This window comes from Camelus dromedarius, chromosome 14 (assembly GCF_036321535.1).
Source record: "Camelus dromedarius isolate mCamDro1 chromosome 14, mCamDro1.pat, whole genome shotgun sequence".
Classification (NCBI taxonomy): Eukaryota; Metazoa; Chordata; class Mammalia; order Artiodactyla; family Camelidae; genus Camelus; species Camelus dromedarius.
In genome coordinates, this window is record NC_087449.1 from 33,302,468 (window position 1) to 33,326,294 (window position 23,827).

General features: G+C 33.3%; 1 protein-coding gene across 10 annotated transcripts in view; it reads left to right on the forward strand.

The window, feature by feature from the left end:
• TUT4 (terminal uridylyl transferase 4) overlaps positions 1 to 23,827 on the forward strand; it is a 132,931-nt gene that overhangs the window by 24,601 nt on the left and 84,503 nt on the right. For all 10 annotated transcript variants that reach the window (XM_031465137.2, XM_031465136.2, XM_031465131.2 and 7 more), the window contains exons 2-4: positions 2,648 to 3,530; positions 8,388 to 8,551; positions 17,517 to 17,633. In XM_031465137.2, the coding sequence (XP_031320997.2) occupies positions 2,741 to 3,530; positions 8,388 to 8,551; positions 17,517 to 17,633 (1,071 nt within the window). In that variant the 5' untranslated portion in view covers positions 2,648 to 2,740. The remainder of the gene's footprint in view (positions 1 to 2,647; positions 3,531 to 8,387; positions 8,552 to 17,516; positions 17,634 to 23,827) is intronic.

Sequence of the window (23,827 nt, forward strand, 5' to 3'; positions counted from 1 at the left end):
CAATAAAAAAAGATCAAATGTACTTTTAGTTATATGAAACAAATTACTCACTTAAAATAAAACCTGCAAGTTTTCTAAATCTTTAACTTCTCACTAGCATTTATCTGTATTAAATACATTGATTTAAAAAAAAATCTCTGTGGCTTTTATTTATACATACAGATTTGATTTATAGAGGGTTGGGATTTTTTTTTCTTTTTTTTTGAGTGAAAAATAGTATGTGTAGAAAGTTTTATAAACAGAATTATGGATGAATTTTGCTATATCGAGTCTTTATTGTTTAGGCTTTTGTCAGTGAGATGACATCTACAAAATTATTAAAGAGTTATTACTGTAGAATAGCATTAGAAAATTTAAAATATTTTGTTTGCTGAATAAGAGTAAACTATTTTCTTTCAGAATAAAACCCATTTTTATTTTTAAAATTAGGAACCTGCAGCAGTTTCTACAAGAATTTAGGTACATTTGGCAACTTTTTTGACAGTTATTTAAAAAAATTTTATCAAGAATAGTAAGAGAAAGTATTAATTAAATAAATTTAAATATCTGAAAATTAGGAGTGAAAACATTCTTTTATAGATAAAAATGCTATAGCTTTTTACTGGAAAATTATGTTAGTCAAAAAAGAAGTTAATAGATACACACTACTATATATAAAATAGATAAACAACAAGGACCTACTGTGTAGCACAGGGAGCTATATTCAGTTTCTTGTAATAAGCTATAATGGAAAAGAATCTGAAAATGTATATGTATATACGTATGTATGTGTGTAACTGAATTGCTTTGCTGTACACCTGAAACTAATATCTTAAATCAACTACACTTCAATAAAAAATAAAATGAAAAAAAAAAAAAGAAGTTAATGGTGAAAGTCTAGGTTTTGGCTTAAATTTTAATTACCATAATTTATTTAATATCATTTTGTAAAATAATTCAGAAAGAAGCACCTAGGAAGTTTTTTTATTATTGAAATATAGCTGATTTACAATATTATACTAGTTTCAGATGTATAGCATAATGATTCAGTATTGTTAGAGATTATACTCCATTAAAAGTTATTGCAAGATAATGGCTATAATTCCCTATGCCATACAATATATTCTTGTTGCTTATCTATCTAGTAGGTTTTTTTTGCATAAAAGATTATGTTAATATTATCTGGACAGATGGGCAGAGATCAAGGCAGAGGATGTAGAGGACTGTAGTATAAATAGGAATTATAAAAGCTAGGTCCAAGTTGAGTAGGATGTTTCAGTGGAGATATAACTAGGTAAGTTTAATTTCTATTTTTTTTTTTTGGAAATGTACTTTGGAATAAACATAGTCTGTAGTAAATGAATTGTGTTCTAAAGTTTTGAATTTTGGTATTATTTTTGTGTTGATATGATGTATAGTTAAATGCTTAGAGGTGTTTGGCTGCCCAAATTTATAATTTAATAAATTAACCAAGTAAAATCAAAGATGCTACGTGCAGTTTGCTTTTCCTGACTCTAATATTTATTCATATTGTTAATCTTTGTTTAGAGGCATAGGACTGAATTTAAGGCATACAGGGCAAAGTGAAAAGTAAAAAAATCCTGATTTCCATAATATGTAGTATACAAGGTCATTCCAATATAGAAATAATTTAACAAAGTGCAGTATTTTCATTTGTTTATAGTTCGTACTCTGTGGTGAAAGGTTGATAGTTCGTATTATATTTTATAACAAAATGGGTTCTGACTGATTTTTGTGTTCTTTCTTACTATCATCTTTTTTCTAAACGTTACTATTTTGTTTGAGCAGTTTTAGTTTCACAGCAAAATTGAGCAGAAACTACAGAGTGCCCATAATCTCCCTTCCTCCATGCAGGAATGGCCTCCCCCACAATCAACATCCCTGCATTAGAGTGGTACATTTGTTACAATCAGTGAACGTACATTGACACGTCATTATCACCCAAAGTCCATAGTTTACCTTAGGGTTCACTCTTAGGGATATCCATTCTGTGGATTTTGACAAGTGTATAATAACATGTATCATGACTGTTGTATCGTTGTATAGTATATTACTGTCACTTTTTAGCTCTGGGTACGTGTTGGTTTGTAAAATTTTCTTACCTCGGAAGAATTTATTTAAACTCCTTTGTGCTTCAGAGGTGGAGAAAGTCTATTGACGTTGATTCTCCGTGTTTAGAGAAAGTCAAGTTAGAAGTAGGTTAGCTGTATAGATAGGTAGTATTTAGTAGAAAAGTCATGTAGACGAGAGCTTACTGCTTAGGCTTCTGTAAACTTATTCCCTGTAGTTTGGATTGCATATGAATTGGAATTCTTTTTTTTGGTTCCATTTCCTCTTATGTTAATTGTGGTGCATCAGTTGCATGTTTTGTTTCCCTTTGGGTTGAAATTCTTACTGAGTAATGTAAAGCAACCTTTTACTTCTAAAATTTCCTTTTTTTGATGTCATATTGCCAGGATTATATTAGAACCTCCTTTACGGGTGTTTTGCTGTTATTTACTAGGTGAGCTTTAACTCCTTCTCATGTAGTTTTCAGAGTTTTTTTTTTTTATTTAGTTTTGAGAATAAACTTTAAAATCTTTGTGTCTAACCAATTTTTTAAAAATGGCTTTTACATTTTAAATAACACTTTTTTTTCCCCCAATAGTTTGCTTGCCTAAACTGGATTTGAAGCAATTCAAACTACCGGAGATCTGCCATTTTACAATATCACAATTGGAAAGAAGCAGGTTTTCAAATAATGGAAGAGTCTAAGACCTCTAAAAATGAAAATCACGAACCAAAGAAGAATGCTTGGGCTCTTTCTGAAGAAAGCAAAACAGTTAAAGTTATAACTAATCAAACTTTGAAAGCTAGAAATGATAAATCCATAAAAGAAATTGGGACCAATTCTCCAAATAGGAATAGTACTAAAAAAAATAAGCAAAATGATATTTGTATAGAAAAAACAGAAGTTAAATCATGTAAAGTAAATGCTGCCAGTGTTCCAGGCCCTAAAGATTTGGGGTTAGTCCTTCGAGATCAAAGTCATTGCAAAGCAAAAAAATCACCTAATTCACCAGTGAAATCAGAAAAAGTACCTATTTCACAGGCAAAAGTAGAAAGGGCACCCAGTTTACAGGCAAAAGCAGAGAAGTCACCAAAGTCATCTAATTCACCAGTGAAGACAGAAAAGACACCCAGCTTCCAGGCAACAGTAGTAGAAAAGACACTTAATTCACAGAGGAGAGCAGAAAAAGCACCCGGTTCTCAGATGAAATCAGAAAAGGTGCCCAGTTTACCCCCAGAAGCTGAGAAGGTACCAAGTTTACTATTGAAAGAAAACATGAGACAGACAGAATTGCAGCAGATTGGAAAAAAAATTCCAAGCTCCTTTACTTCTCTGGACAAAGTGAATATTGATGTTACAGAGGGAGAAAAATCTGCTCTGGAAAACTCACAACGATCTCAGAAGAAACAAACATGTACAGATAATACTGGTGATTCTGATGATAGTGCTTCAGGAATTGAAGACATATCAGATGATTTGAGTAAGTACAAATCAGATTATCCTACAAGTCACATTTTTGAGAGATATTTAAAAATTAATATTCTTTAGATTATCTATAGTTTGATTTTAACTACTTTAATTACAAAATAAACAATAATATGGCTCTTTAAGCTAGAAAACATTTAGTATGGTAGGTACAAAACCTGTGCAAATACAAATTTAGTGACTCCTGTAGTCAGTATACACACATAGACACACACTTCTTTTAAATGGTCCTAGTAATACATTGCTCATTCATTCACGAAACATGTATATATTGAGTTCCTATTATATGTCTTGCATGTGTTTAGAATAGAAAAGTAAAAAGCCACAGCCCCAGACCTCAGGGAAGCTTCTAGTTAGGTGGGGGTGATACAGACAAGTAAAGTGGTAATTTAGTTCAGACCCAAAAACTTAGAATTGAGAAAGTATATGATTTAATTGATGGATTAGACTTTGGATTGGGAAAATGCATGATATAAATATGAGACTGCAAGTATGACCGCAAGTAAGATTCAGTATGACCAGAACAGGGACTTGAGGGGAAATGTGGCAAAAGATGCAGCTGAAAAGGCACAGCAGAATTGGAGAATAATGGGCCTTTTAGGACATTATAGACAGTTTGGACTTTATTAGTGTTTTGAGAAGCTGCTGAAGAGTTTAAGCAAGGTAGTGCTATAATCATATATATGTTTGTGTATGTGTGTGTATATATGTTTATCTTTTTTATTATAGGAAATTCTTTGACAGGAGCAAGACTGGAAGCAGAGATTCATTAGGACACTATTGAAATTTACTTGAGAACTATTTGTGTAAAATTCATTTTCTTATGGGATCTTGATCTGGGCTTTAATTGTTTAGAAATATTGTTCATGTCTTTGATGTTATATTGACAGAACTTTTTTTCCATTTAATAGAGATATTTTTATAAGAAAAGATATCAACTTAATCATTTTATATAGATATGGCTTAGGACAATGCCAAAAAAAGTAAGTCAGTTTAAAGACAATATCAAATAAATAATAGTACTGGTAGTGTTTAGATATGGCACATCTAAACATGATAGTATGTGATTGATCGAAGTTGGGAAATACTATTGCATAAGATCTCTTGTAAGGGTCTCATCACTTGAATTAGTGAAAAATCTGATTTAAAGATTATTCTTTTAAAAAGTGACAAAATAAGGTGACAGCGAGATGGTTAAGATTGTGAGCTCTGGAGTAAAATTTCATAGATTTTTAACCTTATCTTCCCCATTTAATAACTTTATAAACTTGGGTAAGCTGCTTATCATTTAAAACAGTCTCAATTTCCTCAAGTTTTTAAAAGTAGAGATGCTGCTGCCTTTGTTATAAAGGTTAAGTGAAATAATCCAATAGAGTGTTTCATGTAGTGCCTGACACATTAGGCGTGCAATGGCAATGAGTATCTTTTTATTATTTTCTCCAATTACAGTTTTGTTATTAAGATGGAGAACAAGTTGAATTAGCTTAAGGAAGCTAGTAGACCGAGTAGTTGTCCTTTTGGGAGACTTGTTTTAACAAATTAGAAAGAATGAGTTTATAGTGTAGCAATCATTTTTCACAAATGCTTCTCATATTGTAAAGAATTTTCTTCAATATGTAGAATATCTGCCTTGAAGTCATGTTCACACATAATAATTCAGCATTTTTTTCTCATATGAAAAAACCCAACTTAATATTTGAATGAGTGATTTCCCATTAGATTCCCCGTTGTAAATTAAATAGAATAAAACCTATATCTAGATCATTGTGTATTTTGGCTTAATAGGCTTTATAGAATTTTGATTAATCTCAAGTCCACCTGAGATTGGTAGATTAATCTCCATTAGGCCCAACTTTAGTGCCCACCTAGCATTTCACCATTTTCCTTTTGCCATTCATTCATTCAGTAAATATTTTTGGAGGGTCTCTGCGATGTGCCAGATACTGATTTAGTCTCTAGGAATATAGCAGTGAACAAAACAGACAACACTGCTCTTACGGAGTTAATATTCTAGAGGAGACAGACAACAAATGTAATAATTAACAAAAGTATATAATAAATTAGATGGTGATAAATCTTATGAGGAAAATAAAACAGGAAAGGTCATAGGAAATAATGCTGCTGTTTCTGGTGGTGGTGTATCAAATTTAAATTGTCACTGAGAAGGTGACATTAGAGCAAATTGCTTGAAGGTAAGAGGTGAGAGAGTGAGCCTGGTGAATATATGAGGGGAAGGTATTCTAGATCTGGGCTCCTCAAACTTTAATATGCATATGAATCACCTGGAAATTGTATTAAAATTCAGATTCTTGGGCTCCATTCTCAGAGATTTTTTGATGTAGAAAATCTAGAGTCTGAGATACTGGATTTCTAACAAGCTCCTGAATGAGGCGGATGCTGCTGGTCAATATCATGCTTTTGAGCAGCATAACCTAAGTCATTTTCTTATTTTCGCTTATACCACCCTTCATTGTACTTTCAACTTAGTAGCCAGAATGATCCTGTTCAAGTTATTTGCATCATGTTACTGCTGTTCAAAATGTTTTGATGGTTTCCCTTACATCAGTAAAAGCTAGTGTCCTTGAAGTATCTTCAGCATTCTCCTCCACTTCTCTGCCCTCATTACCTACTTCTCACCCTTTCTCTCTCTTTTCCAACTGCATGGTTTCCTTGCAGTTCCTCATACGTGAAGGCAAATGTCTACCTGGTATCTTTTGCATTTGCTTTTTCCTCTTGCCTGAAACACTCTTCTAGACGTCCATATTGCTAGTTCTCTTACCTCTTTCACCTTCTCAGTGATTCTTTTGCTGTGTCACTTACCTAAAATTTACAGCCCTCACCTCCACCTCTGGCAATCCTTATTCCTTTTACCTGTTTAATTTTTCTCTGTAGTTTTATTCTCATCTAAAATTTTTTCTTATTTACCTTTTTATATTAGTTTTATTGAGATTCACATGCCATAAAACTTGTCATTTTAAAATATACAGTGTGTTTTAAAATATATTTGCAAAGTTGTGTAGACATTACCACTGTCTAAATCTTGAATATTTTCATCACCCCCAAAGGAAACTCCATACCCGTTAGCAGTCAGTATTCATTACCCTCTCCTCACCCCCAAAGGAAACTCCATACCCGTTAGCAGTCAGTATTCATTACCCTCTCCTCCTAGGCACTTTCAACCACTAATTTACTTCTGTCTCTAGATCTGCCTATTTTATGTGAATGAAATCACATATCACACAACATGTGGCCTTTTGTGTCTGGGTTTTTTCACTAATCGTGTTTTTAAGATTTATCTATGTTGTAGCATGTATCAGTATACCATTACTTTTTTAATTGCTGAGTGGTATTCTTCTTGTGGTAGGAGACACGTCACCTCCAGAGGCACACTATTTTTTTTTTGTTCAGAAAATGAGTGCTATCAAAAAATAGAACCTACTGTCAGGGTTCTTGTAGATGGCATGTAGAGTGGCTTTTAAGGGCGGAGGGGAGAGATTGGTTGATTTTGAGCATTTACTTTTAGAAGCGCTTTTAGATACATCCAAATCAGTTTACTTATTTAACACACTTAGTTAGTGTCATCTCTGGTCTAGGCATTGTATTAAAATCTGAAGGTACAAAGTTGGATAAGACCTGATCATTAGTATCAAGGAATTTATTATCCAATGTAGGAGGTAAATAAATACAAATTACATTATTGTGAAAGTGTGAGAATATAGAGGGTGCTATGAGAATATAAAGAATATCAGACTGTCTTTTGAAATAGGTGATATTAAGCTGAACTTTGCAGGACAAGTAAACATTACTATTTGAAGTGGGAGGGCCCTTGATGGTAGAAGGAACAGTACATGTAAAGGCATTGAGACTTGAAGTAGCAGTGATCCATTCTAGCATATTTGGTATGAATGAAGTGAAAAGTGTTAGGTCAGGATGTAAAATCAGATATATAGATAACTTAGCTCTCTTGAGGCCTTGGCTTAAAAATCTCAGAGAAGCCTTCCCTGACCACCATATCTAAAGTTTGTCTCCCTCTCAATTACCTGTTTTTTCCCTTTATACAACTTACAAAAACTTGAAATTACTGTATTTAGACTGTTGACTGCCTCCAGGAGGGCACGAACTGCATTTTATGTGCTACAGAGTTTAAACTTTATTCTGAACTCTTTGAAAGCCTGTTAAGTATTACAAGCAAGAGAATAACATGGTTCAGTTTGTATTTTAAAAAATCACACTGGTGGTGGAACCTACTGTATGCCAGGTACATATTGTTAGGTGCTGGAAATGCAGACTGAAAGCATATAGTCCGTGCCTTAAAAAGATTATAGTCTAGTTAGGAGACAGAGACGCAAAGTAAAAATACTGGTGTGGTAGAGCTATCCAAGAGTTCAGTGAAAGCAAAGAAGAAAAGGAGCCTGGTGTGGGTTTATGGTCTGGAGTATATATGTTCTGTTGGCTTCTACTCTATAGTGATAAAGTCACTAAAGTGACTTTAGTTCAGTGAGTCATTTTTGGGACTTGAAATAGCTTTATATCATTTTACTTCAGAGAGTCTGCAAGATGGTTATGTTAGCCTTGTATAGTTAATCTCAGTCATATTTGTCTATTATGATACAGGTAAATTGAAAGAAGAAAATAGGCATTTGACTCATAAAGTAGATTTTTCTTTGTGAATTTTGATACCATGAATAACTTTTACTTATATTTTACTTAGGTATACCAAGTTGTACAGCCAAGGAAAATATAAGGGAAGAGTATTTTTTCTGTATATGTATAAATTGAATGCCTATTTTCCATTTAAAAAAATTTAATTTACCAGTTCTGATGGTAACTAAGTAATTGCTTCCTTTTCCAGGTAAAACGAAGAATGATGAATCTAATAAAGAAAATTCTTCAGAGATGGACTATTTAGAAAATGCCACTGTGATAGATGAATCTACATTGACACCTGAGCAGAGGCTAGGTTTGAAACAAGCAGAAGAACGCTTAGAAAGAGATCACATCTTTCGACTTGAAAAAGTATACTTTCTTGTTTTAGTTATTTGGAGGAAAATGCATGTTTCATAACTTCTCTTTACCAAGTACAGCTCTTTTTATTTTTCTTTTTCTGTTCCTAAGACAGAGATAACATTAATCTTTTCTTCCTTCCCTTTTTCCTTTCTTCTTCTCTCCCTCTCTCTTTTCTTCCTTTCTTCCATTTGTTCAGCAAATCCTTACATTTATGAGTCTGACTTCATTCATTCATCCCAGGGCTTGACAAATATGATCTACCTCCTTGTTTTTGTTTTTTGTGTTTTGTTTTTTAAAACTGTGGTTAAATACCTCATGTTTTTATGAATAAAGTTTTATTGGAACACAGCCATGCCATTCTTTTTATCTATAGCTGCTTTTGTGCTACCATGGCAGAGTTGTTTTGAGTAGTCACTATAGAGACTATATGAATTGTAAAGCATAGCTACTATTTACCAAAGCATAAAATAGTTACCAAAATATTACTTTGTGCCTTTACAAGAAGTATTTTGTTGACCTTTGACTTACTCACTTATCAAATAGATACTGAGAGCTTGTTATGTTCTAGATGCTATGGTAGGCACTAGGGGTATATTGAAGAAAATGGCACAGTTTTTTGCCCATTAAAAGTTAATAGTCTGGAGTGACAAATTTATCAAACTCTACAGGATATACTAGACTTCTTTCCCTCTTGATTTTCTCTTTCCTCTTTTTTTCTTTCACATTTACTGAATATTGCCTATATATTAGGAACTATTCTAGATAGTGTTTTGTTCCTGAGTACTAATTAATTTCTTAACCTAGAAATACACATTCCTACTCTTAACAATAAAAACACTGCAAATAGGGGGAGGGTATAGCTCGGTAGAGCGCGTGCTTAGCATGCACAAGGTCCTGGGTTCAATCCCTAATACCTCCACTAAAAAAAAAAAATTAATTAAAAAATAAATAAGTAAACCTAATTACCCCCCACAAACAAACAAACAAACAAAACAACCCACCACTGCTAGATATTGAAGGACAGACTCATAAATCAATCTGTTCACAAATAGATACTTGGGGTATTTGTGAGTATGCATACAAGGGAATAGGTCATCATTCTTGATAAATAAGAAAGGAAATGAAGAAATGTTATGATTTTGTATAGCTTAGAAAAATGAGGTCATATTTAAACTGAAGAAGTTAATCCTGAGTTATTAATAGAACTTATGACAGAATAGTCACCCTGTGAAAATAGGAAAGAATATCAAGGAGTAGCGGTCTATGATGTAGGACAGAGTTTGGCCTATATAGTTAGTCTCACAAGATCATAGTTAGAAGGAAGTGTTTTTTTACAGTTTGCCATTTTACTCAGTTCTGTCTTTCTCTTTCTTTTTCCTCAGCCTGGAATTAGTGGCTATTCTGAATCTGTGCCTTGTCAAGATAAATATTGAATGCCTTTCATGTACCATGATGTGGTGATACAAATTTGAATTAGGCATGTGTGGCATTTTTAAAACCATGATAATGCTTTTCTAGGAGTTTCTTTCAGAGAAAGACATATAAGCAAATAATAGTAGTAATAACAATGTTGTTTGAAAATAGGATCCTAGACAGGGGAGTGACCAAGTTGAGTTGGTATAGAGGCATCAGCTTGAGGAGTGCTTTATAAAGAGGTGACATTGGAACTGAGTCTGAAAGAATGGCTAGGAGTTGACTAGGTGGACTAGGGGAAGGGTAGTGTAGGTAAATTGTACGGCGTGTATAAAGAAAATGTGGAAAATGTGCTTTCAGGAAATATAGCAGGGGGCTGGATGGGAAAATACGTAGAATATTAAACAGGAAAAGTCAATTGGTAGAAGGAAAAAGTTGGGGTGGAATGGATATTTGATGGTAGTAGGAAGGAATAATGTGCGGTGAAAGAAAACTTGGAAGTGTGGAATATATTTTATTTGTTGTTGAGTTTAGATAGCAATGATGTAAAATCAGTGTGCCAGTACCAGCATAGATATTTATAATCTCTTTTTTTTCTGACACTTTGTTTCTTGTGCCCTCCACAGCCTCTTGTTTTCAATCCAGTATACTCTTAATTAGCATTTTTCTTTACCAATTTTAAACACTCATTACGAATATTCTTACCAAGTTGCTTTTGATTACATCAGGTTCATTTGGTTCACAGTTTACTTATAGATTATCTAATTGAGGAGTAACGATGTAGATTTTTAACCTGTAGCAAAGAAGGAGTAAATCCAAACTATTAGGTCAGAAGAATAAATTTCCCTATAGCAAGTGTTAAATATTGACTAGGAAATACTAAGAATCTCCATGCCCAGAAATCGTTTTTTTAAAAAAATGCAAGTTACTACTTTTATTTTTTTCCAGTTTTATTGAGAAGTAATTGACATATATGGCTATATAAGTTTAAAGCATGATAGTTTAGTTTACATACACTGTGAAATGATTGCCATGGTAAGTTCAGCTAACATTCATCTTCCCATAGATACAATAAAAAGAAAAGAAAGAAAAAAGAAAAAATATTCTCCTTGTAGTGAGAACCTCTAGGATTTACTCTCTTAATAACTTTTCCTATATATCATACAGCAGTATTCATCACATCCTTAGTACGTAATTATCTTATAACTGAAAGTTTGTACCTTGTGTCTACCTTCTTCAGATTTTCCCCTCCCTCCACCCTCTGCCTCTGGTAACCACAAGTCTGATTTCTTTTTCTATGACTTTCTTTCTTTCTTTCTTTCCTTCCTTTCTTTCCTTTCCTTTCCTTTCCTTTCCTTTCCTTTCCTTTCCTTTCCTTTCCTTTCCTTTCCTTTCCTTTCCTTTCCTTTCCTTTCCTTTCCTTTCCTTTCCTTCCTTCCTTCCTTCCTTCCTTCCTTCCTTCCTTCCTTCCTTCCTTTCTTCATGTAAGTGAGATCATACAGTATTTGTCTTTCTCTGTCTGACTTATTTCACTTAGCATAATCCCTTCAGGGTCCACCCATATTGTTGCAAATGGTAGAATTTCCTCATTTTTTTTAATGGCTGAATAATATTCTGTTTTATATGTATACACCACAACTTCGTTATCTGTTCATCTGTTGATTGACACTTAGGTTGTTCCCATTCCTTGGCTATTGTAAATAATGCTCCTATGAACATGGGGTACAGATATCTTGTTTCAGTTAAGTGTTTTTGTTTCCTTTGGATATATTCCCAGGAGTGGACTTTCTGGATCATGTGGTGGTTCTATTTTTAATTTTGGGGGGTAACCGCCATACTATTTTCTATAGTGGCTGTACCAGTTTATATTCCCACCAGCACTGTAGGGTTGTAGGGAACCTAGGGTTCCCTTTTCTCCACATCCATGTCAACATTTATTACCTCTTGTCTTTTTGATAATGGCAGTTCTAACAAGCATGAGGTGCTATTTTATTGGGGTTTTATTATAATTTTTTTTTGGTGGAGGGGAGGTAATTTGGTTTGTTTGTTTATTTATTTTTTTAAATGGAAGTACCAGGGGTTGAACCTAGGACCTCATGCATGCTAAACATTGCACTCTACCACTGAACTTTGCCCTCCCCCCATCATTGTGGTTTTAATTTGCATTTCTCTAATGACTAGTGATGTTGAGCATCTTTTCACGTACCTATCTTCTCTGGAAAAATGTCTCTTCAGGGCCTTTGCCCATTTTTAAATTAAGTCTTGTTTTTTTGCTATTGAGTTGTATGAGTTCTTTATGTATTTTGGATATTAATCCCTTATCAGATATATGGTTTGTAAATTTTTTCTCTCATTCTGTAGGTTGTCTTTTCACTTTGTTAATGGTTTCTTTTGCCCTGCAGAAGCTTTTTAGTTTGTTGTTGTCCCATTTGTTTATTTTGGATTTTACTGCTTGTACTATAAGTGTTATATCCAAAAAATCATTACCAAGACCTGTGTCAAGGAGCTTTATGCCTGTGTTTTCTTCCACGAGTTTCATGGTTTCAGGTCTTCCATTCAAGTTTTTAGTCCATTTTGAGTTAATTTTTGGGAGTGTCATAAGATGTGGATCCAGTTTTCTTTTTGTCCTTGTGAATATCCAGTTATTCTAGCACCATTTCTTGAAAAGATGTCCATTCTTCATTGAGTATTCTTGGCTCCCTTTTCAAATATTAGTTGACCTTATATGCTTGGGTTTATTTTTGGGCTCTTGATTCTGTTCAATTGGTCTGTTTTTATGCTAGTACTATACTGTTTTGATGGCTATAACTTTGTTATATAACTCAAAAGCATTAAGTGTCATGCCTCCTGACTTTGTTCTTCTTTCTCAGGATTTCTTTGGCATTCAGGGTTTTTTGTGAGTCCATATAAATTTTAGGAGTGCTTTTTTTTTACTTCTGGTAAAATTCCATTTTGATAGGGATTGCATTGAATCTATAGATGACTTTTGGTAGTATAGACATTTTAACTATTCTTTCAATCTTTGAACATGGGGTATCTTTCCATTTGTGTCTTCTTCAAATTCTTTCATCAGTGTCTTATAGTTTTCAGAGTAGAGGCCTTCACGTCCTTAGTTAAATTTATTTCTAAGTATTTTATAATTTTTGATACTATTGTAAACAGGATTTATTTCCTTCTTTTTCAGAAAATTTGTTGTTAGTGTGTACAAACACTACTTACTGATTTTTGTATGTTAATTTTGTATCCTACATCTTTACTGAATTCATTGATTAAGTCTAACACTAAAATCATGTCATCTGCAAGAATAGATGATTTTACTTCTTCCTTTCCAATTTTGACACCTTTTATTTCTTTTCTTTTTTGCTTGATTGCTCTAGCTAGACCTTCTAGTACTATGTTGAATAAGAGTGGTGAGACTGGGCACCCTTGTCGTGTTCCTGATCCTAGAGAAAAGCTTTCAACCTTTCAGCATTGATTATGATGTTAGCTGTGGGCTTGTCATATATACCCTGTAAAATTATGTTGAGATATGTTCCTTCTATGCCTGGTTTCTTAAGAGTTTTTAGTCATAAATGGATATTAAATTTTGTCAAATGCTTTTTCTGTGTCTATTGAGATGATTAAATGATTCATTTATACTATTAATGTAATGTATCACAGTGATTAATTTGTATATATTTAACCATCCTTGCATCCCAGGGATAAATCCTGCTTGATCATGGTGTATGATCCTTTTATCCTGCTACTGAATTAAGTTTGCTAGTATTTTATTGAGAATTTTTGTATATATATTCATCAGGGAAATTGGCCTAAAATTTTTGAGTAGTGTCCTTTTCTTTTTGGTATCAGAATAATGCTGACCTCATAAAAGGAGTTTGGGAATGTTCCCTCCTTGTTGACTTTTTGGAAGAGTTTGAGAAGGATTGGTGTTACTTCTTTTAATGTCTCATAAAATTCACCAGGGAAGCCATCTGATCCTGGGCTTTTCTTCAGTGGGAGATTTTTGATTACTGACTTACTCTTTTTACTAGTAATTGGTCTATTCAGATTTTCTATATTTTCCTGATTCAGTCTTGGTAAACTGTATGTTCTAAGAATTCTTCCATTTCTTCTAGATTGTCCAGTTTGTTGGTGTGTATTTGTTCATAGTAGCCTCTTATGATCCTTTAAGTTTCTGTAGTGGCAGTTGTAATGTCTTCTTTTTCATTTATAATGTTGTTAATTTGGGTCCTTTGTCTTTTTTCATTGGTTAGTCTAGCTAAGAGTTTGTCAATTTTGTTTATCTTTTAAGGAACCAACTCATATTTTGGTTAATCTTTTCTATTTTTTTTCTATTATAGAATTCACTTATTTTATTGTTTTAAAAATTGAAGTATAGTTGATGTACAGTATTATGCAAGATACAGGTGTACAATATAGTGATTCACAGTTTTCAAAGATTATATGCCATTTATAGTTATTACAAAATATTGACTACATTCCCTGTGTTGTACAATACATCTTTATAGCTTATTTTATACATAATGATTTGTACCTCTTAATTCTGTACTCCTATATTGCCCCTCCCCACTTCCCTCTTCTCACTGGTAACAACTAGTTTGTTCTCTATATCTGTGAATCTGTTCTCTAATTCATTTATTTCTGCTCGAATGTTTATTATTTCCTTTCTTCTGCTAACTTTGGCTCAGTTTGTTCTTCTTTTTCTAGTTGCTTAAGACGTAGAGTTAGGTTGTTTATTTGGGATCTTCCTTGATTTTTAATGGAGGCTTTTATTGCTATAAACTTCCCTCTTAGAATTGGCTTTTGCAGTATCCCACAAGATATGTCGTGTTTCCATTTTTATTTGTCTCAGGAAACTTTGTTTCCTCTTTAATATTTTCTTTGATCCATTGATTGTTCAGGACAGAAATCATTCTAACTGGTCTGCAGAAACCTTGAAGTTTTTTTGGTGTGTTTGTTTAATGGTAAAATAAAATATTATGAGTATAAGAAAAGAATTTTTGAACGTTTTTCATGTGTCCCTTCTGTGAAAATAGAAGCTTCATGATGAGGACATTTTTGTCTTATTTGCTATTGTACTTAATACAGTGCCTTGCACATAGTAGTAGTTGGTCAGTAATTAGAGGTAGTTTGCTTAGTGGTTAAGTGTACAGGTTTTGGAATCAGTGGGTCTAGCTCTGCTACTTACTGGTTAGATAATATTGGATAAGTTATGTAATTTCTTTAAACCTAAGTTTCTTCATCATTAAAATGGAGTTGGTAAAAATAATGGTAACCTCGCTTATTGGGCTATTGTGATGGTTAAATAAGATAATACAAGGCAAAGTTCTTGGCAGAGTGCCTGGTATGTGGTAAGCACTAAATAAAGATTAGCTACATGTAGAACTTAATTATATTACCAGGTAGGGCAATTTTTATTATTTCATTTTAAGGATATAGAAGCAGACTCAAGTGTCAGAGATTTATCCCAGGTCAACTGAGTTGTCATTTCAGGCCTTCTGACTCCCCAGTCCATGTTATACCAAGTTTTTTTCACTGAAAGAATCTAGGCATGTCCTTATCTGCTCACATTTTGCAATTGAAAAAGTACGATTGATGAGTGATATCATGACCTTATCAGTATTCATGGCTTCAGGTGTTCTGTATTTCTGCTTTTAACTCCTGAACCCACCCTTCTTGCCACTTCCACCACTCTTGCCTTGAACCAAGCCAGTGTCATCTTTCTTCTGGATTGTTGCAGTATGTTCATAATAGCAATGAGCCCTTCTATTCTTAATATAGAAGGCAAGTGATCACTTTAAAATTAGATTAGATCTTGTAATTCTCTGCTCAGAAATCTTCAATACCTTCCCCTCATACATAGAATAAAAGCTGGAGTCCTTACCAAGGACTCTGTGATCTGACTCCCATTACCTCTGTGTTCTCGTCATGGCTAGTGTTTTTGCAGTTTCTCAAACATACTAAGCACATTCCTGCCTTAGGGACTTAGCATTTACACTTCTCTCTGCTTGGAATGTCTTTTCCTTTATCCACATAGCTCAATCCTTCACTTCCTTTAAGTCATTTTATCAATAAGATCTTCAGTGATGTCTATTTTTAAAAGGCAGATAGCCCCTTCTTCCCCCGTATTTTATTTATATATTTGTTTGTGCATTTGTTTATTACCTGTCTTCCTACACTAGAATGTGAATTCATGAGGACGGGGATTTTCATGTGTTTTGCTATTATCCTCAGCTCCTAGAAAAATGTTTGACCTATAGTATGAGTTCAGAATATATTTGGTGAATAAAGTAGTTGGGGTTGGAAACTGAGAGGTAGAAGTTTCTGTGAGGCAATAAGTTTAGATTGGAAATAATTTTTATACTAAAGAATTGAAATGACTAGATGGAGCTGAATTTGCTTATTTGCTTGTTGCCTTGGGCAAATTATTTAATTTTAGACATTTAGTTACTTTACCATTAAAATGCAGACTCCTCATAGGGATGTTGTAAGGTCAATAGACACTCTATAAATGAAGTCTATATTCTGTGGCAGGACTGTTGCTAAATTTGGTGCAGGTTTCCTATTTAAAGAAAATTATGTTGCATTCTGAAGTGAGAGAATCTTTCTGTCAGGAGTTGTAGCCTATTGAAGATCAATCTGTGATAAAAATTAAGCATTGCTGGAGTTTCCATTGTAAGGCATTAGAAACAATGTTTTAAAATTTAACATGTGTCCTTACTGTGTTTTTGTTATTTTTTATTATGTAATCTTATGGGTAGAGTTTTGGCTTTGGATTCAGATACACATGAACTTAAATTCATCATCAACCACTTAATATTGTTGTAACTTTGTGAAAGTTGAAAACTCTATGAGCTTTGTTTTCACATCTGTAAAATGAAGACAATACCAATCTAATTATATTACTGGGGGAGTTAAAATGGCAAATTGTATGTGAAACATCTATCATAGTGCCTGGCATATGACAGATGCTTTGGAATGACTTTTTATTTCAATAATACATATATAAAGTATATATAAAGTTAACTACTGTGACTGATGCTTTTCATGTGTCAGGATTATTCCCTTCAGAGTAGTTAACTCAAGAGGCTCTCCATTTATTCCCATATGATTGTAACTGATTGGAAAGTTTTCAGAACTCAGCTTTTGGAATTGTCTTTTTTATTTGCAGTTTATTTTTTTCAAACCCCCTATTTGAGGGTGGATTTTATTTTTTATAGTAATCAAAAAGACTGAAACTTTGAAACCAATTTTTGGGACAGTGTTAGAATAAGACTAAGGAACAATACTGCCTTTCTTATCTTACATTGGATTCTAAAGACTATATTAGATAAGTATCCAATATGTTTAGCATTATCATGATACTGTTTTAAATTAGTATATTATCAATTTAAATGATGATTATTTTGAAAAGGACAGCCATCTCTTGGGTATTTAAGTACTGATTTTTTTATTAAAAATTGTTTCTTCAGTGCTTACATAGTTGTATCATTCATATATATAGTCCAAAATTTACTTTTTTATTTTCTGAAAAAACTATATTTTTAACTTTTCTTTTTAGCGCTCACCAGAATATACCAATTGCCGATATCTATGCAAACTTTGCTTAATTCATATTGAAAACATCCAGGGAGCTCATAAACATATAAAGGAGAAACGACATAAGAAAAACATTTTGGTAAGTTCTTTTTATAAAATAGTTTATTTATTTATTGAATGGTAAAACAATATCAAATATTTTTATTAATGAAACTAAAAATTAAATATTCGTCCAGTCTTATAGTAGTAACTGAAGTGATAAAGTTGAAAGCTGTGATTGTCCTCCTTATCTTAGTTGGTCAAGAGTGGAACCTTCTCAGGGACCAGTTTGCTCATACTAACATATATTGATTCTTAAGCTTTAAAGTAAGGTACAATCAGTTAGTTCAACTGATATTTAGTGATTTATTTGCTAGGTCTAGGGAGCAGTGAATAAGATAGTTATGGTTCTTGCGCTCAGAGTTTCTAAAGTACTGGTGAAGGCACACTGAATAAGGATTTAAGTATGATGAGTATTATTAAAGGGGGAAAGGTGGTGCTAAGGAAGTATACAGGACATTTTATTTAGCTTAGAAGAGGGATTGTTTCTTTGAGAAAGTGGCATTTTGAGTTGTTGAACCTTGAAGTAGTAGTTTAAAAATCAGAAAGGTGAGTGGCTTAGAGGGGTAAACTGAGAGCATTTTACACAAAAAAGCAGCATAAATAAAAGTCATGCTGGACTGAAAGAGTCTAGTTTGATTGAAGCAAAGAGAGCTAGAAGGAGGAAAATTATAGGAGATGAAACTGAAGAAGTCCAGACCATGTAGGACCTGATAAACTCTAGATTTTGGAAATTCATCAATTTCAGTTATTTTTATTAAAACATTTCATATAGACATGGTGTAAGTAGAATGTTTTCTTTTTAAAATTCATTAATATATTAGCTATTTAATTTTTTTCTTTTCAAAGTTATAATGTTAATACTTTTACTTGAGGTCTCTGCTTATATATCTTCTCTGAGAAATACTCTTTTACCTGACCTTCCCGACAGGTCTTTGTTATAGGTACTCTTTCTCTGTGCTCTTACAGCAGCTTGCTCAGAAAACCTAATACACTGTATTATAAATGTCTGCCGTTTGTCCTCTTCTAGACTTCAGTATCTAGTATTTTAGAGGACAAGTTTTGTTTCTTACTTATTTTTGTTTCTGTATTATTAGTACAGCGTCTGTCACATAGTAAGTGCTCAGTACATTTATCTTAAAAAAAAAAAGCATTGAGAAAAATCATGAACTTAGAAGGAAAAGAAGTCACTCAAATTTTATCAGCCTATTTTTATTTAAATAGAGCTTCAGGAGACTTAATAGAACAGAGAAAAAAGTGATAGTTTAGGAGATGATAACAGAAATTTCAAGAAATGTTGAAAGATGATGGTCATTAGTTGCAGGAAGCTCGGAGACTTCTAAACAAGAAACTTAAAAAGAAAGCCAATATACACTGTATATATTATAGGGGAATTTTAGAATATTATAAAAAAAAAACAAACCAACCAACCTTAAAAGCAATGGTACTTGATTTCTGCTTTTGGTGAAGCTGGAATAACAGGGACTGGACTTACCATCTCCTTGAAATATCCCCCCCCCCCCAAAAAAAAGACAAAAACAGCTAACAATGATTTTTAGTCAATGAAGAACAGACAGTGAATGGAAAACAAATGTGGTAAGTGCAATGACTACTGCAGCTTTTTTGAGAGTTTTTAGATTGTACTGTAGAGAGTGGAACCCAGTGTACTCCCAGAGTTGAGGAGGTGGACTTGAGTCCAGGGAGTACAATGTGGCTAGAGTTTGTAGGACAGAATAACAAAATAGAGAAAGCTATACACAGAGACACCCAGAGATATAAGGACAGTCCCCTCAGAGTATTCAGCACAGTATTGACTGGTGCATGCATGTGAGAAAAACTAAGTCAGGGAAAGAACCATTTGAGGGCATTAGAACAGTGCTTGTTGCTCACACAAAGCTTGGAATAGTATTTTCCCACTATCCAGACTAGAAAACTTTGTCGGGCATTGGGTAGAGTCCTCAGAAAGATCTTGTTTCAGTAGTGGGGAATATTTAGCCCTAAACTAAATGTGGTCTAGTCCCACCTAAAAAGTTTTAAAGGCAAGACCCAAAAGAAACTATTTCCATGTATTTAATGTCATTACAGAACAAAGCTTGAGAATATTTATATAAATACAAAATGTCCTTCACCCCAAAAAAGTTTACACTGTCTGACATTCAGTCAGAGATTTTTCTGAAATACAAAGATGCAGGGAAATACAATCATGAAGAGAAGAAAAACCAGCCAATCAAAACTGACCTTGCACTGACATAGTAGAATTAGCAGAGAAGGACATTAAGACATTTAACAACTATATTTCTGATCTCCCAAAAAATAGAGACATGGAAGGTATAAAAAAGATTCAAATTGAACTTACAGAAATGAAAACTACTATGTCTAAGATGAAAAATTACAGTGTGTAGAACTAATGGAAAATCAGATATTGCAAGAGAAAAGGTAAGTGAACTTGAAGATAAAGCAAGGAAAACTATCCAGAATGAAAAAGAAAGAAAGAAGAATTTGAACTAAATACAAAAAAGAATATCACTGAGCTCTGGGATAATTGATATATATGTACCAGTTCTACACAAACTCTTCCAGAACATCGAAAGGGAAGAATGCTTCCCGACCCAGTCTGTAAGGCCCACGTTACTCTAATACCAAAACCAGAAAAGGACATTACAGTAAGAGAAGACTTCAGGCCAATATCCCTCATGAACATAAATGTAAACATTCTAAACATTATTTTAGAAAATTGAATCCAGCAATATACTTAAGTAAGAAATACATCATGACCAAGTAGGACTTTATATTCTAGGAGTGCATTATTGGTTTAGCATTAGAAAACCAATCAATATAATTCATCATATTAACAAGCAAAGAAAACTATATGATAGTTTTAGTAGATGAAATGAAAAAGCATTTTAAAAAGTCCTAATAAAAAGTCTCAGCAGACTAGGAATAGAAGGGAACTTCCTCAACATGATAACATCTACAAAGAAGTTATAGCTAATATCATACTTAAGGGTGAAAGAGTGAATGTTGTCTCCCTACAATAAGGAAAAACAAAGGTATGGAAATAGAATAACTGCTGTGGAAACTATTGCAGTTCCTTAAAAAGTTAAAAATGGAGTTAACCATATGATCCAGCAGTTCTGCTTCTGAGTATATAAAAGCAGAAGAATTGAAGGCAGTGTCTTGAAGAGATATTTGTACACCCATGTTCATAGTAGCATTATTTACAATAGCTAAAACATGGAAGCAACTCAAGTGTCCATCAACAGATGAATGAATAAGCAAAATGTCAGATATACATGCTGTGGATTATCATACAGTGCTAAAAAGGAAGGCAATTGTGGTATGTTAAAACATGGATGAGCCTTGAGTAAATTAATGCTAACTGAAATAAACCAGCCACAAAAAGACAAGTATTGTATGATTCCACTCATATAAGGTACTTAGAGTAGTCAGAATCATAGAGACAGAAAGAATGGTGGTTGCCAGGGCCTGGGGAGGTAGGGGAATTGGAAGTTATCCTTTATGGATATGGAGTTTCAGTTGTACAAAATGAAAAGAATTCTCCTGATGAATGATGGTGATGGTTGCAGAATAAATGAATGTACTCATTGACACTGAATTGTACTTGTAAAATGGTTAAGATAGTGAGTTTTATGTTATGTATTATTTTATCACAATAAAAATTGAAAAAAAGAGATAAATATGTCCACCCTTACCACCTTTATTCATTGTTGTTCTAGAGGTTCTAGCCAATGCAAGCAGGCAAGGAAAAGAGAGGAGAGCTACCCAAATTAGACAAAAAGAGGTGAAGCTTTATTTGCAGGCAATGTGATTGTTTATGTAGAATATTCATTGAAATCTAGAAAAGAGTTATTCAGAGTAATGAGTGAGTTTAGCAGGGTGGCAGAAAACAAGCTCAGTATGCAAAAATCAATTGTATTTTTATTTTTTTAGGTTATATGCAAATACTATGCCATTTTATTTTATTTTTTTATTGAAGTATAGTCAGTTTACAATGTGTCAGTTTCTGGTGTACAGCACATTGCTTCAGTCATACCTGAATATACATATATTCATTTTCATATTTTTCACCGTAAGCTACTACAAGATATCGAACATAGTTCCCTGTGCTATACAGTATAAACTTACTTACCTATTTTATATATACCAGTCAGTATCTGCAAATCTCAAACTCCCAATTTATCCCTTCCCACCCCTTCCCCCTGGTAACCATAATTATTTCATTTTTCTAGGTCTTTTTCCTAATCTTTTTTTTAATTGAAGTATAGTTGATTTACAATGTTGTGCTAGTTTCTGGGATACAGCAGAGTGATTCAATTTTTTAATTTATTTTTATACACACACACACACACACGTTCTTTTCCATTGTAGGTTATTATAAGCTATTGAATATATTTCCCTGTGCTATACAGTAGGACCTTGTTGTGTATTTATTTTGTATATGGTAGTTTGTATCTGCTAATACCAAATTCCTAATTTATTCCTCCCCCTCTTTCCTCTTTGGTAACCATGTTTGTTTTCTATGTCTGTGAGTCTCTATTTGTAAATAAATTCATTTATGTTACTTTTTACATTCCACATATAAGTTATATGGTATTTATCTTTCTCTGTCTGACTTTAGTTAGTATATAATCTGTAGGTCCACCCATGTTGCTGCAAATGGCATTATTTCTTTCTCTTTTTATGACGGAGAGCTGTTCCATTGTGTGTGTATATATATATATATATATACACACATACCGCATCTTCTTTATCCAGTCATCTGTTGATGGACATTTAGGTTGCTTCCATGTCTTAGCTATTGCAAATAATGCTACAGTGAATACTGGGGTGCATGTATCTTTTCAAATTAGAGTCTTCTTCGGATACATGCTCAGGAGTGGGATTGCTGGATCATATGGTAAGTCTGTTTTTAGTTTGAGGAATCCCATACTGTTTTCCACAGTGGCTGCACCAAACTGCATTCCCACCAGCAGTGTAGGAGAGTTCCCTTTTCTCCACAGCCTCTCCAGCATTTATCGTTCGTGTACTTTTGAATGATGGCCATTCTGACTGGTGTGAGGTGATAGCTCATTGTAGTTTTGATTTGCATTTCTCTGATAATTAGCAAATTGAGCATCTTTTCATATGCCTATATGCCATCTGTATTTCTTCCTCAAAGAAATACCTGCTTAGGTCTCAAGCACATTTTTTGATTGGGTGGTTTTTGTTGTTACTGAGTTGTATGAGCTGTTTGTATATTCTGGAAGTTAATCTCTTATCAGTCACATAATTTTAAATATTTTCTCACTGTCTGTAGGTTGTCTTTTCATTTTGTTTTGCTGTGCAAAAGCTTATAAGTTTAATTAGGTCCCATTTGTTTATTTTTGCTCTTATTTCTGTTGCCTTGGGAGACTGACCTAGGAAAACATTGCTATAATTTATGTCAGGGAGTGTTTTGCATATGTTCTCTTCTGTGAGATTTATGGTGTCCTGTCTTATGTTTAAGTCTTTAAGATATTTTGAGTTTATTTTTGTGTTTGATGTGAGGGAGTGTTCTTACTTCATTAATTTACATGTGGCTGTCCAGCTTTCCCAACACCACTTGTCAAAGAGACTACCTTTTCTCCATTGTATATTCTTGCCTCCTTTGTTGAAGATTAATTGACTGTAGGTGTGTGAGTTTATTTCTGGGCTCTCTGTTCTGTTCCACTGATCCATATGTCTGTTTTTGTACCCGTACAGTGCTGTTTTGATGACTGTAGCTTTATGGTATTGTCTGAAGTCTGGGAGGTTTATGCCTGCAGCTTTTTTCTTTCTCCTCAGGATTGCTTTGTCAGTTCTGGGTCTTTCATGGTTCCGTATAAACTTTAGGATTATGTGTTCTAGTCTTGTGAAAAATGTCATGGGTAATTTGATAGAGATCACATTAAATCTGTAGATTGCTTTGGGTAGTATGGCCATTTAAACAATATTAATCTTACAATCCAAGAGCATGGGATACCTTTCCATTTCTTTGAATTATATTCAGTTTCCTTGATCAGTGTTTTATAGTTCTCAGCTTATAAGTGTTTCACTTCCTTGGTCAGGTTTATTCCTAAGTATTTTTTTTAATGCAATTTTAAAAGAGATTTTTTTAAAAAATTTTCCCTTTACAGTAATATTTCATTATTTAATTTTCCCATTACTGTAATATTTCATTATTACTGTAAAGAGATGCAACAGATTTCTTTATAT